Source organism: Chiroxiphia lanceolata, chromosome 4, assembly GCF_009829145.1.
Source record: "Chiroxiphia lanceolata isolate bChiLan1 chromosome 4, bChiLan1.pri, whole genome shotgun sequence".
NCBI lineage: Eukaryota > Metazoa > Chordata > Aves > Passeriformes > Pipridae > Chiroxiphia > Chiroxiphia lanceolata.
The window spans coordinates 63198299-63221549 of NC_045640.1; the positions used below are offsets into that span (position 1 = coordinate 63198299).

The 23251-nt window shown below is 41.8% G+C and overlaps 1 protein-coding gene across 5 annotated transcripts; it reads right to left on the minus strand.

The window, feature by feature from the left end:
* Positions 1-15691: 15691 nt before the first annotated feature.
* Positions 15692-23032, minus strand: LOC116785568 (E3 ubiquitin-protein ligase RNF4-like). Of its 5 annotated transcripts, none has more exons than XM_032685305.1 (8): positions 22911-23032; positions 21499-21525; positions 20523-20626; positions 19518-19572; positions 18790-18799; positions 17421-17584; positions 16321-16391; positions 15692-15987 (listed from the first exon to the last, which is right to left on the minus strand). In XM_032685305.1, exons 3-8 carry the CDS (start codon positions 20558-20560, stop codon positions 15792-15794), a joined length of 534 nt encoding a protein of 177 aa, XP_032541196.1. In that variant the 5' UTR covers positions 20561-20626; positions 21499-21525; positions 22911-23032; the 3' UTR covers positions 15692-15791. The 5 variants fall into 5 exon arrangements, with proteins under 5 accessions (XP_032541196.1, XP_032541192.1, XP_032541197.1 ...); XM_032685301.1 differs by having other exon boundaries at positions 21456-21525; XM_032685306.1 differs by having other exon boundaries at positions 16321-16375; positions 17419-17584; positions 21456-21525.
* Between the last annotated feature and the right edge of the window lie 219 nt (positions 23033-23251).

A 23251-nucleotide genomic window follows, 5' to 3' on the forward strand; every position in this document is an offset into this window, starting at 1 on the left:
GACCTCACATTTGCACGAATTGTTAATTTACTCCCCCTACTGTAAGAAAATGCTCTTCATCTGAACTTCTTTAACTTCCTTCAAAACCCAGAGAGCTGTTAGAGGAAAAAAGAGTAGTTCTCATTTGTAAACCCACAAGCTTCTGTGCAGTAACAAAAAAGATTCAAGTTAAAACATATTGTACAGGGGCTTGAGGGCAGGGGAAGCATCTTGAGTGACTCTAGAGCTGAACTCTAAGACCTGATGCTTTGAACTTCAAGTAGAAAACAAATTATGTTTCCAGTTATTTCAAACTCAGAAAAAATTACTGCTCAGATGTTCATGCATGCAATAAATTTAATTTTCAAGTTGATTTTTCAAAGCAACAACTGTAGTACTGCCCATTCAACAACCTGGGATTCATTGTGCAAACAGATCTGTAAGATCCAGCAGTTTGTGACTGCCACTTAAGCACCAGTTCCTGGTCACAGGAGGAGTGAAATAATGTAAGCAATACATTGAAACCAGATTGCTGAAAGAACAAAGAGCAGTTTTGGGTTTAAAAGCAGAAGGCTGGCGAGGAGGATTGTAAACTGCTCAAGTGACCTTGAGCCTTTGATAAACCAGCGTGAACAGCAGGCCAGTGGTCCTCTAGTACGAGGAGAGTTTAACAGTGCTTGTGTCTCTGCTTATGTACCTCTGCCTGGGTGATGCTTTGGGGATCCCCTGGTTATCAAGGTAACAGAAATAAATTTACTCTTTGTGTTTCAGACATGGGATTGTGGTTACCCTGGCCACCTGTCTGTACCAACTCACACAAAACAGGGAACCAAGAGGAGCTCTCTTCTGCTCCCAGCAATCGCTCCACTTTACCTGCTGTGAGCAAGTCACGCAGCTTGGCCAAGTTTGTGGGTTGTTTTTAAAGACATCTTTCAAATACCCCTTCCCCAAGTAGAAATACAGTCACAAAGAGCTAGTGGAAAGCTGGGCAGAAAGAGTTAATCAGTAGTTGGCTGAGCTAAAAGGATTATTTTGTTGATTTTGGTTGGGTTTTTCTTGGTTAGTTTGTTTTTTTTACCACTGGATTGCTCTCAGCTCTCCACCAAAGCAATGACACCAAAGTTATGGACTGTTTTGCAACAGTTAAATACTAAGCAGAAATAGTGCACAGAAGATCTGTCATTTTCTTAGTTTTGCCACCTTTATAATATTTTCTTGATATGACAGGACACATTATTCCCGTGATACTTATGTTAGTGTCAGAGCAGCACATAAATGCTATTTAGTCACTATGTCCATAGGAGCAACAAAATTTCCAGACACCACAAATCAAAACAAAGGTCACAAGGATTTCACATGTACTTCCCATAGGCATTTTCACAGGATAATCAGACTAACAGATGTTTACAGTTCCTAAAGCAGATCAGGGAAAAAACAAAACACAAACATCACCTAGAGGCAAACTGCATACAGACACTGCATCTATTTCCCTATGCAGCCCTGCAGCATCAGCTGCCCACCACAGAAACAAGATCACTACTACCATTCTGGCAAAATAAACCCCTGGTTTATTACAAGACACAGCAATAACAGCAAAGTGGTCAGTAAGAAGAGAACCACATTTCATTCTTTTCTTAGGTCTGAGAGCTCAAACCCTCGTACCTTTGGCTAGGACAGCAAAGATCTATCTAATTTTGCCCAATCTACTTTTTCCCCAAGTTCTGTCACCACGAAGTTCCTTTGCAGACTTTGGAACTAAGACATACAAGTGCCCTGGGTCTAGACTTCACTGGTTTACAGCAGCACAACTTAAAATTCAAGAAAATTAACCAGAACTGGTGTCAGCTAAGGGCCTAGACCACCATTACTTTAGTGATTTCTGTCAGTGAAGAATTAAATTTTTGTTGTTTCCTGTCGTGTTGTGCACACACATACCCATAACCACAGAAAACCATTGTGACCAGATACACCATAACAGAGCATCACTGACTGAACATGTCTCCTGTACTTGAGCAGTTCAACCTTGACCTTCTGCATGGAAGAACAAGTCCAATCCTTCACTAAGAATGTTTCCTTTCAAGCAACAGAAAGGACATAATTGTCAACACTCTGGAAACACATTCTTGGAGAACATATCGAGCATGAAGTACAAGGAAAATATTCTCATTCATATACAAATATCTTGATGATGTTGTGAATAAAGTATTGAACTTCTTGGCATATGCATGGTTATGGTATACTCTGGTCTGTCCTAAACCGATGACCATCTAGGGAAAAGCTCTCCTAACATGTTTAGGTTGAATCTTTGCAACAGAGGAATATGGTCTTGTGTCTCATGCCAGGGTCTTTTTGACTGCACTTTCAACATGGCTTTCCAGCAGGCTTTTTCATCTTTTATGCAGGTGACAAGGTAACACACACCCTGCTCTCCAGGGATGAAGACATGTCTTAGAATCAGGCAGATTACTCTCCTCCGAACTCCAGCTTTTCACTTAATTTCTTGAGGTTGCACAAGTCATGAGAGCTTGTGCAATAATTCACCAGCTCCAGGCAAACAGTCTTTTTGGTTTGAAACCATCAGAATTAGTTCAGGAGATGAAATTACAAGTAATTCTGTAATTAGCTTTAAATAAAGGTCCCTGCAACAGGAAGTTAAGTAGCAGGGCCATTTAACAATGACTAGCACAGCAGACGTCTCTTATTCCTTTGCTTCCAACAAAAAACAGCTTTCCTGCCAAGAACAGGCCCAGCAGGACGCTGAAGCACTACAGAAATGATCATTTACAAAAGGGTTCTCTTTTGTCTCTGAAAGAGGACATTTAAGAGTGGCATGACACATTTTCTCCTCCCAAATAATTTGTTCCCAATCGGAGAACTGCATTAATTCCCTGAAATTATGACTACAGACCAGAGAAAAAAATTAACAACCTAAGCACATGATAAAGCCTGAGGGATCCACAGACACCACACAAAAAAGATTGCCTTTTGAATGGACCAAAGGGTCAGGTGCTGCTGCTGGCTGAGAGCTGCTCAGACTGGTTACACAGAGCAAAATACTGAAGCAGTGGGAAGTGGGTTGAGTGTATTTTTCCAAGCAAGTCCTCCAAGTCAGAACAGGTAGCTGCAGGAACTACTTCACCTGAAAAGGCAGAGTGTAGGTGTCACCCTCATCACATCCACTGTCATGACTGCATCATGGTCAAGCACCTACTCCATCTATACCAGGGCTTATGACAGGAATATGAAGCATACTCGAGCTTCTCTTGACCTTCACAAGCTGAACCAAACCATCCTGTGATTTTCCCCCTGCTGTTTTTCCATTTTTAAGAATGACTAATATAGATTGGAAGTTTTTGTTCATCTAGAAGAGAATTAAGAGTGCTCACTGAGCATAAGGAAAAGAGTTTTTAAATTTTTTTTTTTGAAGATTGTATGACCTAAGGATAATAAAAAAAAAAAGACCATCCTGTCAACATACACAACATTCAGCTGAAGGTAATATAACTTTTTCCTGCATTAAAAAAATTATATCTGGTTTGCTCCCCCTCATCTATTGGTTGGTATTGCAATCAAGTAATCAAAACACTGAATCCTGCTGTCTTCATTTCTAAGCATTAAGCTTCTCAGAGGCAGCTGCTCCATTTCTTTCCATTTCTGAGTTTCATTCTAGTTAGCTATTCAGCCTGAGAATTTTTTTTTTGTGCTACAGCTGACTTACTACCTGTAAAATTGACATTGTACTGGTATAAAGCTGAAAATTGAGAGAATGTCTCTTTCAGTCTTCCAGAAAGAAAAATAAAGGCAAACCTATCCAATTTTATCTCACTATAAAAACACTTGGAAAAATATTATCTAAGTGCTTCTTGAACCTATCATTGTCAGCTCAAAAGACAGGTGCTTGACATGAAATTGCTACAATGAGAATGTCTGCTCAACACCCTTTGCAAGCCATGAAGTTACAAGGAGTAAAATTTAAAGCAAAATTATGAGGAAAATTAAAAGAACTGAAACTTGCACTGAGGCCCATTTGTTGTTATTGTCTATAAATAATCTGAACAGGCCCCTGGCCTCTCACTTGAGGAAAAGCAATCTGTGACTAGGATTTCATTGCTGCTTTCAGAGAGACTGATGGAGAAGGAGAGAAAGCAACAGATGGAGCCAGAGACTTGGTGAGATTTAAGCTTCTTATTTGCAAGCAGGATTACAGATTGAAAGGGACCACACTTCTCTCCTTCCCACCTCGATAGTCCAGTGTACAAACGGTATTTCAAAGCATTAAAAGCAGTGGCTTGTTTGAAGTGTAAATATGAAGTGATTAAAGAGGAATATTGCACAGCCAAGAAGTAGTAACATTCTATCCTTTATACTGAAAAGCTATTAAAAAAACCCCATCTGCAAGCAATGCCCCAAAGGAAACAATTTCCTACTGAATTCACTGTTGTGAATAGGTTGGCTTCTAATATTCTTTCTCTGACCTGATATTTGTAATTTTAGGTGCCCACCTGGGATCAAGAAATCAGGTATGTTTCTGGATAGCAGCTATTCATGTGTTTTACATTCCCTTATGGGATCATTCTGGCCAAGAATCTGTTCGGAAGAGGGCAAAGACCTCAGCAAGACTCCTCAATATCCTGATACTTAACGGCAACACTCTTTTGAGATAACTAGTTTTCTTCTACCTCTTTTAAACTTCTGTTCTCCCTTCAAAAATCTTCTGGAGAGTCAAGAAACCTATAAAGAGTAAGTTGAAGGTGGGATGGGCAGCTATGCTTGCTTGTTTACACAGATCCCTGAAAAGCCAACAGACCACCAGGTGTTCATTAGCAGGAGATTAAAACCTGTTTTTCCAGACTGGGATAGAACAGTGGTACATTATAATAAAATGCTAATAACATGTTTAGGCCTTAACTTGATTCCTCAAGCTTGTTGCATAAGAAGTAAGCAATGCAAAGCCTGCAGACCATGAAGTGATGGAGGGATATATTTTACAACCATGAAGGCGAGAAAAGGCTCTGTTCAATTAGATTGACCTAAAAACATTTCATACTTGAAAGTGCCAACCTCAAGAAAGTGTGTATCTGTGAGATACTGCCAACCTTCTCAGTGTCTTCCTTCAGAGAAGGATCCTGCATTTCCAAGGCCATGCTCTCTAGTTGTCTCAATTGAATGAGCATTTTGAAGCCAATTTCAGTTCAGCCAGTGCCAGAACCACATGTGAAAACTTCCAAGTTAATTTAAAAGAGCCATCTCTTGTCAGTCAGAAAACCAATTAAACCGATGAGGCTGTGCAGATCCATCAAGACTTGGCTTTAAGAAGTTAATTTCTGAGCAACTTTACGTCTTCTCTGTCACTGTTTGAAAACTGCAGGTTACAACTAGAAACAGCAGTCCAAGAAACTTGGCCTAAATCATCCTCGCAAAATAAACGAGTTATATCCCATCAGCTTTCTTTTATCCATGGGAGACAGGAGCAGCACCATGTTGAGAGCTGCTCACCATAAGTGCATAGCAGTGCTGGTAATTGAATCTTCCAACTGTCACTTCCACTTTGCCACCACAAAACCAACCTCAAACCACACTGTGTGATGACAAACGAGCTGCTGCAGTTCATTCCCCCTCTTTCATAACTTCCTCATTACTATTTCAAAAAACTAAAAATAAGGCTAGACCTGTAATTAGCAGTTTCCTGTCTTCTCTTACACGAAATATATTTGATTACTTGCAAGACAGGCATCAAGAGCTATTCCAGTACTAACCTGCCCCCCAAGGGTGCTTCCACCTTCAGTTCTTGAGACTGTTATGTTTCCTTTTTCCTGTGCATATCCCTCAATTCTTTTTCCTAGCCCTGCCTTCTCTTCTAGCCATCTCAGCACTTTCCCCTTCATTTCAGACTTATGTAGAGGACTGTTCCTTCTCCTCTCTGACAGGCCTTTGCCCACCTTTTATAAAGCTATTGTTTTCCACATTTTTACCATTCCCTCCTTTCTTCAGTAGCTCTTCCCGCTCCAGGAAGGCATGTGATTTGGTATTACAAGGTGTTTGATTAAATTAGAATATAAAATGCGTTCTGTCATGCAGTAAGACTGGGATTCAGCTTCCAGGCTACCTTGGCTCCAGTTACATACTTAAGAAGGAGCTCTGTTGCCTGTTGTAGATCTCCTCTCCACCAACTATAAACAGAGCCAAGACGCTTGGCTGTAGCTTACATGCCTACACATGGATACTTAAATTCCCATGCCTTAAGCTACATAATCTACCCCATGCAGAGTGTCTGAAACAGTATCTAAGACAGATTTCTCAGAACACAGGTAGGAAATAATCACTAAATGCATTTAATTCCACAGCAGAGGTTTCACAGAGGTCAGGTCTTGGCCTACAGTTTTCAAACACCAAAAAAAATCCCAAGGAAACATAGAACTAAGTCATTATAAACTTTATAAAACATAATAAACAAGTCAAATAACATGAACTCCCATCACTAGCAAAAGATCTGGCAATTAGATGGCTTTCTAAACCAAAAATGATACTGTAAAACCAAATTAATTTCCAGATATCCTGTGGCCCACACACTATATGGACTAGATTACAGGTTTTCCAGCTCTACAGTCCACAAAGAACTTGTCCCACTTCTGAAAGACTTTTTCTTATATTCACTTCTTCAAAACCTTTCAGTACAGCACACCTTCACCTGCTTCTGTAATGACCTTCTAAGAAGAGTGTCTTTCTAGCCCTATTCTCTTGCTGTCTTGGCAAATCTCCTGCCTACTCTGGGGAGAGCTTTGCTGAACTGAGTCTTCTGTTAGTTCTTGCTGCAGCACAATTGTCTGCAAATTCCTTCCCATACCTCCATTAAGAAGCCTCAAGTCCTCTCACCTGATCTTCATGGTCACACAACGGTTTAAACAGAGGAACACTTAGTTGTAGATAATTTGTCAACATGCAATCTAGTTTTCTAGCATGCTTGCTTGCAGCATGACTCAAACCACAGAACTCTCACACAGCAAGAAAATAGCCTTAAGAACAGGATTTATATCTGACAGACATCAGCATTTTCTTAGGCTTTTCTTCAGAACTTTTTTTGAACACAGCAAGTAAAACAAGCGTCAACATCAAAAAGAGTTTAACACAGAGGACTAATTTGATTTGTGAGTTTCTTTCAGCAATACAGGTCATAATGACAGTTAACAGCAACACTGCTCTCTCCCATATCCCTTTGATAAACTAATCCTTTAACTCATTACCTCCTTTATTTTCTAATGTCTTCTGTTCTTATCCTTTCTTAGGAAAGGGTATACTTCATTTGTTAGAAGAGTGCCGAGTGTTTGATGACAGCAGGTATCCTAAAGAACGTTTGTACTTTTCCATGTCAAACAGGGTAACCAAATGATTATTTCACTGTAAACATTGAGTATGAACCTTCAAGAAATACTTTAATTCTAGGGATACTTTTGTGCTATGTGTAGAACACACAAACTTCAGCTTTAACATGTTGGCAAAGACAAATAGAAAAACAGCCAGTGCTGAAAAGCCTCCTCTCTGTAGCTGGTAGACACAAACCCCAGTCAATTACAGCTGCAGGTGATTTGTTTGGCAAGAGATCAGTCAGTACTGTTGACAAGGCTTGTGAGACAGGGTTTCACTAGAAAGATGACCATTCATCAAGAAATTCACTCCTCTGGCAGCAAGGAGAGAGGATACTGCCAACCTGTTAAGAAGTCATTACAGCAGGCATGTCTTCCCTGAAGGGTGAGTTATGCCGCAACATAATTGAATCATTGCCTTTTTAAGAGTACTGATTTTCCACTCAAGCACAATATGAACATGTTTGCCCCATGCCTCGTGTGCCACTAGAGAACACTCCCACCAGAGAACCACCTGTGAAGTAAACTCTGCAGTGCTCAGCTCCCTCCTACTTCTCATCATATTTGACCTCAGAAAAAGCAACCAAACCCCACAAACTGTGCACTACTCAAAAAAACAAAAACAAACCAAAAACCACTCATGTCATCCTTGTCACAATCAACTCACACAAACTCAGATATTAGTTCAGTTACCTGCAACATTTAACACACTGTGATTACCAAAAATTGGTGTTCACTGGGGGGGGGTCAACAAAAGTTAACTTTTCTGACCATAATGGTCATTCTGGTACAGTAGTATGACTGATGCTGCCAGTCTGGTAACCATGTATGTGTCCAAAGATGGGTATTAGAGAGAGAGAAGAGAGTAAAGGCAAGTAGGAAGGCCACAAGGGGAGATGAGGAGATGGTGCTGCCCTCCATGTCAGTGACCAGCTGGAGCACACAGAGCTCTGCCTGGGAATGGGTGAGGAGCCAACCAAGAGCTTATGGGTCAGAGCTAAAGGGAGGGTGGGGAGAGGTGACATTGGAGTGGGCATCTGCAGCAGGTGCTCAAATAGGAAGACAGAACAGATGATAGATAGAAGGATTTTCACGTTCACAAGCGACTTCAACCACCCTGATATTTTTTGGGCTTCAGCCGGTTAACATCACCTCCTCCCAGCTCCTGGAAACTATGCTAAGGCACCTGGAAAATAAGGAGACTATTGGTGACAGCCAATATGACTTCACTAAGGGCAGACTGTGCCTGAAAAATCTGATGGCCTTCTACAGTGGGGTTACAGTGTTGGTGGATAAGGGAGGAGCAAGTGACACAATCCAGCTGAACTTGTGCAAGGCATTTTTGAAACTCTCCCACATGACATTCTTGGCTCTAAACTGGAAAGACATGGATTTGACAGATGGACCACTCAGTGGATAAAGAATCGTCTGATGGTTGTACTCAAAGAGCTGTGGTCAGTAGCTTGATGTCCAAGTGGAGAACAGTGACCATTCCTCAGGGGTCAGTACTGGGACAGCACCGTTTAACATTGTCAGTGACATGGAACAGTGGGACTGAGCACATCCTCAGCAAGTGTGCTGGTGACACCAAGTGGCTGTTACAGCTATGAACTTCTACATTCTTAACATTTCAAAACTAGAAATACAAAAGCTACCTTCTGAAATAGAAGAAATCAAACTATGACAAAGGGGGAACACTATAATCATTTTTCACATAATTGTTTCTCACTTTCAGTAGACATTATTACAGAGCATCTTGGTATTCTTTATCACTGTCGTGCCTCAAGAGAAATCCAGATGCTAAAAAAATTATACCCTAAAATGGAACCATCAGGTATCAACTGCTTGTATCTGTGGCATCTATCTTCTGAAATATCTGCCTTCATGGGTTTTTAAAAAAATGTATTTTAAGATGATGCATATGAATGAGAGTTCTTCTGAGACTCCCTCCTAGCATTTACATTTCTTAATATCTGCTAACTTGATAGAAATATTTTAGAACTGCAGAGAAATACATTACTTTGTACATATAGCTGATGCTGAAGATACCCTACTGCAAATAAACTTAGATTAAAATCAAATCTTTCCAGTCGCAGCAGTCAGATCTCAGCTCAGCTGAGTTGCAAATGAGCAACCTAAATAACAGGCAACATTTGCCTGTAAATGTTAAGCCTGTAAAGGGCTCAGCTGCCAGAAGTTTCTGACAACTATGTTCACATTTACAGTAAAGGACCTAGTGGGCTCAAATTGGCTGCTTAGGGTCATTTGAGACGCCCTCAGGAATCTGAAGGTGCCACACAACACTGGCTGATATCACACAGTCTCATATGCACTGGGGAGGTGGCTGGAGTATGGGGAGTCTCCTGGGAGAAACAAAGGCATTTCAAATAGATCACACTCCAGTAGCGAAGAAATTTAACTAAGGCTCTGTAAAAGAATTCAACTCAGCTGAATTCACTTACCACCTGTACACAGTTATGAAGTGATACTTGCTGTCTCCCTGTTTCTATTTGTTGCAATTTATGTAGAAAAGCAATGTCATTTTCAGTTCAGACTTATTTTTCCAGCTTTGGTCATGAGACAAACCTATCACTTGGAAGCTGACAAGTAAAAGCAGATTTTTGGGTATGACTAGAAACCCAATGTTAGCATTACAGACCTAAAGTACCTTTTTGAAGAAGGTGAAGAAGAATACCTCACATTAGAAGGGACTGATAAGGATCACTGGGTCCAACTCCCTCTCCTCACAGGACTACCTAAATTTAAATCATATGACTAACCACATCATTCAGACCCTCCCTGAACTTTGACAGGATTGGTGCTGTGACTACTTCCCTGGGGAGCCTGTTCCAGGGACTGACCACCCTCTCAGGAACAGCTTTTTCCTGAAGTCCAATCTGATATTTGTCTGATGCAGCTTAATTTGATTTCCTTGAGTCCTATCACTGGTCATCAGAAAGAGAAGATCAGTACCTCCCCTTCCACCATCCCCCTTGAGTAACTTGTAGGCTGTGATGAGGTCACCCCTCAGCCTGCCCTATAAGGACATCAGCTATAGTAAAGTCTGAGAAAGGAATAAGCAAAAATTGGCCTCTATGTACCATGAGAAGGAAAAAAACTAATCAAACAATTACCCACATGGTCATTACTGGATGCTTGCTGAAGTACTGAATGTAGTCAGTTCACTAAGCTGATGGACTGGTGAGAGCCTGTGGAGTAGGTCACTTAAGTATATATTTGGAAAAAACACTGACAACTAGCACGCATTATTCAGAAGTTGTGGCAGCTGCTCATTGCTGGACATAAGAAATAATATAATCCTACAAATTGTACCTGGTAGAAAACCTCTGCATTTGCTCAGAGCAGAGAATGTTGCAGAGGCTTAAAATAGAGACCAACAGTATGTTCAAATGAGGTTTATTTATAAACCGGTTAAATCAAACTAACCCATTAAAACAATTAAATCTCCATCAACATTTGAATGCAGATTAATGATGTCAAATGCAATTAGCACTATGCAACTGACTTAGTTTTTAGAAAGGTAACCCAGAATGCCCAATCACTCACCCAAAAAGACTCTCGAGCTCAGGGAGGTAGCTTGAATGGTGTTCCCAGCCAGGGGGGCAATCCCTCAATGCAGAAGCTCTGTTCCAAGGAGAACCAAACTAACAGCCCCCCTGGTGGGGCTCCTTTTATACCCTAGCCAAATCTGCTCTGTGGTCAAATACACACCTGAAGCCAGCAATTACAAGAGTGAGGTCAGCTGTAGGTCACCAGCTGGGGAGCCTTGATCCTGCTAGGGCAGGTGCACCTGCCACACTTTCCCAGCCCAACCCTAACCCTAAGCCAGTACACCTTATTTTGTGGGGATTCCACAGCTGCTGGACTGTGTAGGAATGAAGTTATGGGATACACAGATTTTGAGAAGCAAAAGGAATCTCCAGCCCATCCCTCTCTGTACACAAATCTTAGTTTGTGGGTCTGGATTCAAGATGTTGAGCTGTCATAAGTTCATATTGCTTTTAGCACAGTTAAGGTCGGAATCGGGGTTTCTCACCTGTGGGTCTTTCCCTACCGTCATCTCAACGCTTTTGCTCTTGAAAATTGAAAGAATTAATCTTTCCAAAGCCAATGGGAATTTAACCCCAGCAAAACATTCAGTCTCATACAAAAAACACCCCAAAACATTTAACAAGTATGGTAACCTGCTGTGAACCTTCTTGTAACTACAGATGTATTATTTTCAGCTTCAGCTGTGGCCCTGGGAAGTTTTTTGGGATATTTGCTTGTTTCTCCTTTATTCTAAAGCAAATTTTGGTTTTGAAACATGACAATAATCCAAACAATAATGTCAAGGATATTATTCTCTTTGTTTCATTTAGTATTGAGATATAATCTTTAAAACTAATAAGATCTTGAAATTCAGTGCTCCTACACAGTTTGGTTTAAAGAAATGGCTTTTGCAATTTTCTCCCCTTACCATTTTTAGATTGGTTTTCTGTGACAAGTGGATCTTCTTAACATAAATGTCTTGTTTAACTTTTAGACCATGCTAAGCCTTCTGACAGCTTAATCAAAAACTGATATCTTCATGGCTAACAAAATGGATTATCCATTTGATTAGTATTTGTATTTGTCTGTGCTTGGATTAACAAAAGATTAGTCCTTTGCAATCCTCATCCCACCCAGGGATTCACAATTCTATACAGAGTTCAATTCAGCACAGAAATGGGATACTGGTAAGAAAACAGTTGTCTTATCTCTGAAGGCTGTTTTGTGGCTGTTCTTCCAGAGGTATCCACAATGGCTTGGGTAGGCTTCAGACACATTATCAATAAGAACAGAACTCCTACCTGTCTTGAAAAACAGAGACAGACAGGTGAATTTAATTATTTGTATTTCTTGGAGCTCAGTGATAAGTGTATGAGTTGCTACTCACCTCTGTTTTCTGTTGGGTTTGTTTGTTGTTTTGTCCTTTTTGCCTGCCTTGAAAATATACGTGGTTTTTGTACCTACTACTTTTTACTTGTTACAGATATTTGTTCAGTGGGTTCAATCAACCTTTGCCAAAGCAATGATCCCTTTCAGAATAGCAGTGCAGTGTCATATTCTGGTGCTTTTGATTTCCAGGATCCACTAAAGAGAAGTTTATGTAGCTGTGAATTTACCTTTATAAATCACTTTGAAGCAGAAATTTGATCCTAAATAAAAGTGCCATAGGTTCATTCTCCCCTCACCTACACATGTACTCCACAAGTCCATCTGCTTCAGTGAACCTACTTCTATTTTTATCGCTTGGCTTCCTGTAGAAGAAAACCTTATTTACAAGTGCCCCCTTCCCTAGTAATATCTATTTCATTGGCTGATGTAGGCTTGATCTGAGAAAAGGACCATGGACTTAAGATTTTTAAGTCTTATGAAAGCAAATGGCTACTGCCCTGTATGTGACCTGAATAGGGGAAGTCTTTTGATGTGAACTCACGCTGTATTATTACACACACAATAAATGCATGTAGAGGTAAGTCCCCAACTACACACAAATACTAAAGTAGTTATTGAAAATATATACACGTTGTACCTCTACATCAGACTGCTGGGATAGCACTGAACTTGTGAGTAATACTTGCACCAGAAAGAGATGTGAGATGCCTCCCCTGAGGTTTCCTGTCTTTCGCTCAGAAGCTGCAACTAAGCTCCAGCTCTTACCCATGGTCCCTGTCTGAGCTATGCTGCAGCTGTGCCCATGTCCACTCCTTGCAGAAGCTGGCCTTACCTTGCTGACAGGACTTCTTGGCTTAATTTTAGACTTACCTCATTATTACGGCAGACACACGGAGCCATCTTATCCCAGCTTCCCTCAAGATGAGGGAGGACTAAGGATTGAATCTGGGTTTCCTCCACTTTTGGGAAGTTCAGAAAAGACAAAACCATTCTCTAATTTTTTTTCCCCACAGAAAATCAAATGTGATTTTTGAGACATCAAGCTATGACTGTGATTTTTGAGACATTACTTTTATTGGATAAAAGACTTTTATAAACCAATAGAGATACACATTCCTGGGAAAAGTTAAAAAAAAAAGAAGTCTTTTTGAGGCACACTTTCTGCTTCTCTGACAATATCTGAATGTGAAACGGGATCAGAGGTGACTAATATTACTGGAAGAATGTGTGGGAGAAGAAGCATAAGCCATCCTGCAAATAAACAAAAAGATGCTCAGAATGCTATACACTGGAGGAAGACAATTTTCACCTTACCTTTATCTGAAGACTAGTTATTTACCTTGCAGTTCTGTCTGCCATGCAACAATCAAGTATGATTATTAAGAAAATTTAGTATCCCTGAGTACCTCTTCCCCGTCATTCTGTTATTTCCCCTGTTCTGCCTACCATAGTTGAGGGACTGTAGGACATGCTGTGTTCTGACTACACTAGGATGACACAAAGAGAGTTTATTAGCCATTCAAAATAGCCAGCAGAGTAGCTTCTCAAATATCTACAGAGATGCATTTTAAGGAACTCGAAGTAATAGATTTGGGTGAGCTCAGAACACCGTTAGCTCTTGCTAAAAGGAGCTCAGCTTTTTATTGCTCCTCTGCAAAGCTGAGGTGGACTGCACACATAGGGCTGGAAGTGATGAAACCACAAATATGGGGTCCTGTTGTCTGATGATAAAGTGCAGTATTATGCATTTAGGAATTTAGAACATGGATGACTTGATGACTGGGGATGGTAATGTGCAGCTCTTTGCTGTATACTGCTCTAGAATTTAGTGAAACTTGCATGGATAAAGTATTGGTCATGCTTTTCTCTGCCTAACCTCTGAAGAAACCTTCCATAATCTACAATAAGGATTACAAAATTAAATATACCATACTTCCCCCTTTTTTTTTTCCACTAGTAACAAACCAAATCAAAGCAGTGGTTTGGATTGTACTTCCATGAGTCCTGCTGGAAGCAGTAAAAGTACAGCTTCCCAAATATACAACCTATGAAATCCATAAACTGCAACAGAAAACTAAGGAATTCCTATTAAAAGTTGCTTTGCAAAGAAAGAAGTGCTTTTTCTATAGGACAACTGGCAGCAAATTTTTATCTTTTACTCTGAATAGAGCAGAAATGTCAGTGTCATTGTCTTTTTATTCTTTCTCCCCAAGCAGCAAGAAATTTGGCATTCTGATTACAAATGCTCTTAGGTCTACCCTGGGTGTGTCACATAAATGATGCCTGAAGTTTATTCTATCCTGGGGCTTCCATCCCCAGGAACTGAAAATTCTTCTGATGAAATAGAAGAATTTTTCAAGGAGAAATGCAAGACGAGCCTTTGTGCAGGGCTCCCATGGAGGGAAGGGTATTTCAGCAGTGACAGCCCCTGAGCTGTGAGTACCACGTCCAGCTGGCAGATGGAGACGTTTGCAAGCGCTGAACCCAGAGCTTGGGAAGTGCAGGTCCCGCTTAGCCCTGCAGGCAGTTAGGGAAATGACCTGTGCGTTCAGCAGGATGCTTTCTCCCAGAAATACGGACAGGTACACGCCATCAGCACTCACTGGCAATGTTTGGTGTGACTCCCCGTGACTGACAGGGACACTTGCTGCCAGCCCATGTCAGCACCCTGGACCTAGGAGCTGCTGCAGGCTCCTCATTCCCTCTGTACACAATTTGCTTTTGCAGTGGAAAAGGCAAACGGCGATGGTCCTGGTGAAGATGATAGTGATGGCAATGGCAAAAGGTGGCGCTGCGTTCCTCGGCAGTTGCTTAATGTCTTTACCTCGCTACTTAAAGCACCTTCTATTTTGCAGGTTAAATGTTGAACACAGCAGTTCACACTGCTATGTTCTTGCAATTGCCCTTAAGCTTGCCGGCTTTTCAGAAGGGGGAGAGCTTCATAGAAGCTGGCAGTGCTCCTGTCATCAGCTGGCAGGCATCAATGGAACCTTACAACCAGGGACATAACAAGGAGCAGCTTGGACCATAAACAAGCTGTCTAGATGTGTACAAGTTACTCTTCAAGGGAATAGCTTTCTTTGGACATGTGCACAATCTACTGGTCTTTCAATCCTCAGGACACTGAAATCATGAAATTTTCACCAAAACATCCAGCTGAGTCTGTCCTGAGAAACAGAAGTCCTTCCAGCCCGAGCAGTGCCTGTTTCCTTTTCCCCACACAACACACACTGCCCCAAGAACTACAAAGCTTATGCCTTTAGCATTTTTTCTCTGCCAAATCAATGACTTCAGTGTGATGAAAAGAATGAATGCTTCTGACTGATCCAACAAAGAGTTTTATTTCCACCTGTTACAAGAAGTCTTGGTCTACTAGCTGAGTCCAACACAGATGAGCAAACAGACTTGACTATACTTAAATCAACAATTCATTTAGAATTAAATTCAGGAAAAAAATGGAGCTGTATACAACGAGAACTGTATACATGAAGCAAAAAGCCTTTCCACCACCTATTCACCAAAATCCATCTGAATCTGTGCTGAGAAACAGAAGTACTCATATATAAATGGGATGATATTGTCTGTGAGTGAGTTCTCTGCTGCAGGTTGGACAAGCCCCGGTAACCTCAATGGCAACAGGGAGGCACTGACTGCAGAAGATATGGCCGCACAGGGTTGACAAAACCAGTCGTTCACTTCGCAGGATCTGGATGAAAGGAAACCACAACATGTATTGGGAGGAAAGGATTCAAGTTTGCTGCTCTTCTTGGCACCAGGCCAATAGGTCTTGGAGGATCTGGAATCAGTCCATTACTGCTAGTGTAATGGGGGACCCACAGATCTGTCAGTGCCATCTCGGCAAGGGTTTTCCCCTCTACGTCCACCACCAAGAAGTGACTTTCAGAGCCCCACAGCAAGATCTGTGCTTCCAGCCAGTTGCCCATAGCATCCCACATAAGACAGCTGAGTTGCGCAGCTCCCCCTCTGCCCTGTTCCCCCTCCCGCAAAGCAGAAAGGATGACAACATGTGGATCCTTACCTTTGAGTACAAATCCATGCAAATTGGACACCAAATAGTCCCTGGTGGCCATGCACTAGAGAGAACAGATCCAGAAAGAACAAGCAGACATTACTATCGCTGGGCATTGAGGGTTACTGATATGTAAAACGTCACATAATCATCTGACTGCACTGAGTAGCCATGATGCATTTCTTTTGAAGAACCCTGCAAATCTGTAACTCAGTTTGCTGCATGTAATGAGGAGTTCAGAGCTCCCCGTCCTAACGGAAACGGCATCTTGGTTTTCAATGGGAGAAAGATGCAGTCAGCTGCCTTGCTCTAGGATTTGAATTAACAGCAGTCTCCAGCACTGGGCAGCCTATGTATGGCAGCATTAACCTCCAACAGGTCATCAATAACAGCTTTGTAACTGAAGGATCTAGCTATCCTCTGGGAACTCTTCACCCCAGAAGGGAATGAGGTCTGACACTACAGAGTTAACACTGCAGATGTTAACTCTGGCAGGCTCCAGCCCCAGGAAGGACCCTTTGGTCAGTGTTAAATACTGCAGCTCTGCGCTCTTTCAGCCTCACCTGAACAGAGCAGGAAGGCGCATACTGTAACAGAGAAGCTTGAGACCGAAGGAACACAATATTCCTTTTTTTATTTTCTCCTATGTTGCCTTTCAGTAATCCAAAAGGCTCAAAGCACACCAGTTTTATTTAAAACCGGCACAGAATTTGCCTGGCTGCTGCCTGCCTGCTGGTCTCGTGATGCCAAGCCTCATCCATACCAATGAAAGCATTGCTGTATCTAACATCATTACGAGGGCTTGGCATAAAAAATAAATGACAATACATTGTGAGCTACGGCCTGTGACTTATCTCCCTTCCTTGCCATTCCCCCACTCTCATCTTTAAGGTTGTATGCAAAGCTATGCATCTGTCTTGGGCTGCATTTTTCTCCTAAAGTGCAAATGGTATAATTTGATCATCACACAATACAGGATGTTATCCTCATTGAAAAAGGGAAATAAGTAGAGTAAGTGAAGGCTGTTGCAGTTTAACTTAGTCCTATCTATATAAAAATTTTTTAAAAAGCAAAGTCAGTGTTTGGTAGGTCATGAGGCATACATACTTTGAATTTGCAGTTTGCGCTTCTGGTGATACCTGTTGCTCAGATGCTGTAGCAGTCCCATACATATCATTTGTTGTTGTTTCATCTTCATCATCTCTACTCAGTACAGAACTGTCTGACTGTTGATGGCTTCTTAGTGAAAGATTTCTCATTTGTTGTATATACTCTGTAATTTAATTTTGATAATTTAAAATTCTTATTCTCTCTCTCTCTTCCCCCGGAACTATCCCTCAAATGCATTATCATAAATAGTCTGTAATGGTTCCTATTTTAAATGAACTCTATTCACCTGGGTTAAATGCAATCTTAAACAAACTAGTTTCCCAAATATTAAGGCTGAAGCCTTCCAGACACTTTCCAGACATTTCTGCTATGGACCAACACAAAGCATTTTCCCTATTCACCCTACAAACAGCTGAAAAGGTGACCCAAGACATTCTCAATGTATAAGTTCTACAGACTTACACTACCTGTGAATAAAGCTGCCCTGTAAAGGGAAGCTCCCCCACTCCCTTCTTACTAAACATGTCTCCTGGAATCCTATGGCCAGGAAGGGCAACAATTGTTGTGTGATAGTGGAGAGAGAGGACTGCAGTCAAGTTTCCAAGGAGTATGGTAACATAGCACATACACAACAAAAAGGCCTGGTAAAACACAGAGTGCTTTATTCAGAAACCTTCATAAGAGATTGAAGAGATGCTTAAATCTAAAACTATATATTCCAGAGCTGTTGTGCTTCCTTGTTACTGTATGATGCTAAACTGTTGCACTCTTTTTGTCTGTGTTAAACCAAACCTCCTCACTCAAAGGCAGTTTCTATCAAATGAGTCTTGTTAAGAACAGTCCTCGGAATTTATAAAGTGTTTTAAAGTAGTGTCTCCTTAGAAATTGTCATCATCTCTCTCCTGAGTTAAGGTAACTTGACAATGGAGTTATATTGCCCAAGTTCAAAGGAGATCAATTTTTAATGGCCTGGTCTATAACATCCAAAGGGTCAAGAAATACTGTTTGTTTTTTAACTCTCAGAAACCACAGGCAACAATGATGTCTGCAGCTCCAGAGTCCATGTAACAATAATCAAGCACTAATCAATCAAAATTACAGAAAGTGTCCCCAAATTAAAGTTCCTTTCTGCATAAATATTCAGCTACAACTTTTATTTGCAGGGATTTTCCAGTGTGTCTGATAGTGGCTATCAGATGCAGATTAAATCCATTCTCTAAGATGCTGGACAGAGGCTTTAGCATCATACTTTGCCTTTTGCTAAATGCAGTTTCAATTCCTGCTCCTCAAGTTTGTTGAAAAAGACAAACAAAACATAATAATTATGCTTAAGACATTTCCATTATCAACTGTAAAATGTCAACTCACCTTCAGGAAGCTTCATCAATGCATATGGGAAGGGAGAGAAAAGAAAATACAATTAGACTTTGGTCTGCACCCCTGGTGCAGCACCAGCTCAGGGAAGCAGTTACAAGAGCACAGGGGAAGAATGCTATCAACCTCTTATTTTGGTTAAGTACACTCAAACTAGTAGTCAATTAGCTGCTACCCTGAAAACAAGTAATAAGTTGCTACTGGTTCTGCTCCCGCAGTGGCAAAAAGGCAGAAAACAGAGGCAGCTTAAGAAGACCCTCCTCCCAGCTCCTCAGTTTCAGTTCTCTAATTGGATTTGGGCTGAAAGTATTACTTTCCCTCTTTCTCCCTCAAATGGGCAAATTCAGCTGTGTTAGCCACAAACACTTTGTGTTAAATGAACAGCTGCTGAAGAAAGGAAACCACAACGGTGATTGGGAGTAAAGAATTCCGGTTTGCTGCTCTATTGGCACCAGGGAAATAGGACTTCGAGTATCTGCCAGTTACTCCTAGAACAATAAGGAACCCTCAGTCCTTAGAGTGCCATCTTGGCAAGGGTTTCTCCCTCTACTTACACCATAAAGAAGAGACTTGGAGTGATGTGCTAGTTGGAGCTTCAAAGCAAGGTCTGTGCTTCAAGCCAGCTGCCCATAGCACCCACATTAGCCAACTGAGATGCACAGCTCCCCCTCTGCCCCTTCCCCCCGACAGAGCAGAAAGGATGACAACATGTGGATCTTTACCTCTGAGTTCATATCCACCCAAACCGGAGAACTAACAGCACCTGTTGGCCATGTGCTACAGAGAACAGAACCAGAAAAAACATGCAGCCACTAATTTTACTGTGCATCAAGGGTTACCAATACATAAAGTGTCAGAAATGAAAACATTCCTATTCAGATTTAGCATCATCCCACCCCAGCAACAAAATTATTCCAAGAACTATTATGTACTGCAAGCATTTAAATGTATCTCAAGTCATAGTGTAAGATACATTCAATAATGCCTTCATGAACAAAGAAGAAAGGTTCCTACTGGATTTTGATGCTTTTGGTTTGGTTTTTTGGTGGTGTGGGAAATATCCCTCTTTTTAAATTTAGAAAGACGGCATAAACTCAGGGAACAAAGAAAGAAGGAAGAATTTATTCAACATGTTGGGTCTTTCTCACACCGAGTTTCCGGGGGAAAAGTCCCTTCAGTTTAAATTCCATACATTTTATAGTTTCACAAAATCCCCACCCTTTTCAGATAAGTTTAATATATTCTTTTTTTGCCTAAAAAGGTTTCTTTTCTCTGAAAAGGGGCTTTCCCTTCTTTCCAATTGGCCACTGGACATCCTCTGTCAAAAATGATGGATCTTCCTTTGTTCTTAGCCAAAAGAGAGAAGAGAAATCCCTGTGTACAAAATTCTCACATGGCCCCAAAAAAATTTAATTTTAAGGAATTTTTATATTTCCCTTATCAGGCCGAAAAAGTCCCGGATACCCAGTCCCAGTCTGAGACTTGAATATCTTACAACTTTGTGATACGCCTATAAAAATCATATTTTCATTTCTCATAGTGGGGTGGGGTTTGTTGGTTTTGTGGTTTGTTGGGGTTTTTTTCAATTAGTTCTCTTCCAGGCAGGTCTCTATATTCCAGCTCAAAAATTTTCACACAGAATCAAACAGAACCCAAAAGCTTGGCAAAAACCTGTTTGTACCGTTTATCAGAAACTAGACTTTAGAGATATTTTATCTGTCACATACCCATTATTATCTCTTGGTTCCTCTTCAGTGTCACTCATTGGTAGCACTACTGAATTGTCTGCTGCTCTGGAAACAAGCGGGTGCTGCTGGTTTTAGTCCTGCTGCTGCAACGGGGTAGAAATGGAAGCAGCTTAGGAGCCACCTGAAGCCTCTCCTCCCTGCTCCCCTGTTTCAATTCCCTAATTGGTTTTGGGCTGTAGGTGTTTCATTCCCTCTCTCTCCCTCAAATAGGCAAATTCAGCTGTGATAGCCATAAGCACTCTGTATTAGATGAACTGCTGCTGAAAAAAAACCCAACCCCAAGTCCACTATTATTTTTGTGGAACTTGAGCTGGGTCATGCAGATTCTTTTGTAAAAAAGCTTGAGGCCTTTTCCTATTCTTGCTAAATGTTTCTGCTTTACAAGGCAGCAGTGGTATCCCAAAACTGAGGGGATAAACTACACTGTGGGCTGGATCTTATTTACAGACTTCTTGGAGTAATAAACAGAACTCGTTTGTGCCCCAATCCACTACAATTGTGCTTGGCACCTCAGTGACAGGCATACCTTAAACCAGCTAAACATTTCATATTTGTGAAGTCAAAGACTTCCTGTCCTCTCCTTTGCTTTTTCTTTAAAATCACTGGCCTATGTCTTGGGTATCTCTAGAATAGCTTCAGCTTTAAATGGCATCTCCTTCTGTTAACATTACCCATGATTTGTAAATGTTCTCCCTGAGTTCTGAAGCAACAAGCTTTTTTAGATTACTCTCCACCCTCTGCAAGTGATAGACATGCTGAGGTGTTCATGGGTGCATTTGGAGTTGACTGGGAACTCTGTCTTAAGTGGTAAATGAGACCCTTGAGGTCAGGCTGCTCAGTCACATGCCAGAAGACAGGTCTGGGAGCATAAGAGACTGCAGGATGGAGAGAAGGGTGCCATTCACTGCTTACCACAACAGAACTATCACCAGTTAGATTGGCTCGGAAGATTCACCTGTGAGATCTATGAATTCTTCACCAGCTGAAAAACAGAATGTTAGAATCAAGATCAGAGATGGCAGAGGAATGAAATGGGCTGCCATGGTGGAATATGGTGAGGTAAGATTCAAATGGTGTCCTGGTTCTCTTCTCTTCAGGAACGTGTCCAACATTGCACTCAAGCTTTGCCCTCAACAGTCCATACAGAGCATTACCAGCCCTGTCTTCCACAAGTGGCAGCACAAGAGAAGCAGTGGCTGAGCTCCTCACACAGTTCTGTTGCATGACAGCAGCTTGTGGGAGATAGGAATTAACAGAAGATTCACTTAACATAGGGGAATGTATATCACACAGAAAAACAAAACCAGAAAAAAAAAAACACCAAAATGAGAATCAGAGGGTATTCTAATTTTGTGGTACCATGCTGTACACGTTCCCTTGAGGTAGAGGGCCCAGCTAATGACAAACTGCTGGAATATGCATTGAATGGTGCTGTGGGCCATTCCTACTTGAGTGCATCGCATCAAGGAAAAGACATCACCTCTGATCTCTTACCAGTTGCCTCACCAAGGAAAAGCCTATCCCAAAGGCTTGCAAATATCCCTTCACTCCAATATTCCCATTCCCAAGTCACCAGTTTCTGCCCAAAGCTAGAGGGGAAGTCCATGAGTCCTCATGGCAACCATTGGGTAAAATTCCATGTCCAGGTAACAGGACACCCTCATGGAGTTCCAGAATGCCTTGGTTTGGAAGGGACCTCAAAGATTACCTAGTTCCAACCCCCTGCCATGGGCAGGGACCCCATTCACTAAATGACGGTGCTCAGGGCCCTGTCCTGGAATGGGGCCTTCCAGGGATGGGGCATCCACAGCTTCTCTGGGCAGCCTGTTCCAGTATCTCACCACCCTCACGGTTCTCCCTAGTATCTAATCTAAATCTCCCCACATTTGGCTTAAAACCATTCCCCCTTTTCCTATCGGTCTCTGCCCATGTAATAAATCATTCTGCCTTTCCTACAGGCCTCCTTCAGGTACTGGAATGCCTCGATGAGGCCTGCTTCTCTCCAGGATGGACAGCCCCAGCTCTCCTGGCCTGGTTGTGGAGGAGAGGTGCTCCAGCCCTCTGAGGCCTCCTCCGGCCCTGCTCCAACAGGCACGTCCTGCTTGTGCTGGGCCCCAGAGCTGGGGGCCATTCCAGGCGGGGCCTCATGAGGGCAAAGCAGAGGGAGACATTCACCTCCTCCCACCTTCAGCCTGAGCAATACTGTAGCCTTTAAACGGCTAAAGAAATCCACCCCTCCCCCCTTAAAATAACACTTGACAAGGTGTCACTTAATAGAAGTTGGTGGTTCAGGCTGCCAACAAAAAGACAAAAGAAGGATTCAAGGCTGATGCTTTTATGGGCTGTTTCTATCACTGCACAACTTACCAGAGTCCAGAGATTAATGCCTAGAGGTTTTTAAGTCTGGGCTTTTGCATGTGAAGCACTGGCTATAAACCAACAGGCCACATGCACTAACTTGCTCCTTGAGCACCGTGGATGGACGTTTACTGAATAGAAAAGGACAAAACGGTCAACGGCAAATAGTCAGGCCTTCACTAGAGGGAGAGGGGGGTCTTAGGATTTAGTATTTTCAGGACAAACCAGGTAGGATTTGGTAAGAGAGAAGTAGTATAACATCTGTTTCCTTCCAAAGACTCCCACACTGCACCGGGCAAAGTCTGTTCCAGCCAGTGCCCAACCACCCTCTGGGGGAAGACTCTTTTCCT

What these genes read in the sequence shown, in the direction of transcription:
- LOC116785568 (XM_032685305.1), bottom strand. Translation starts at nt 20,560, where the DNA reads ATGAGTGACACTGAAGAGGAACCAAGAGATAATAATGG. An exon ending in GAACCAAGAGATAATAATGG is followed by an intron (nt 19,573 to 20,522) that starts GTATGTGACAGA and finishes TGTTCTCTGTAG; the next exon opens with CACATGGCCAACAGGTGCTG. An exon ending in GCATGGATTTGTACTCAAAG is followed by an intron (nt 15,988 to 16,320) that starts GTAAGGATCCAC and finishes CCTTTCATCCAG; the next exon opens with ATCCTGCGAAGTGAACGACT.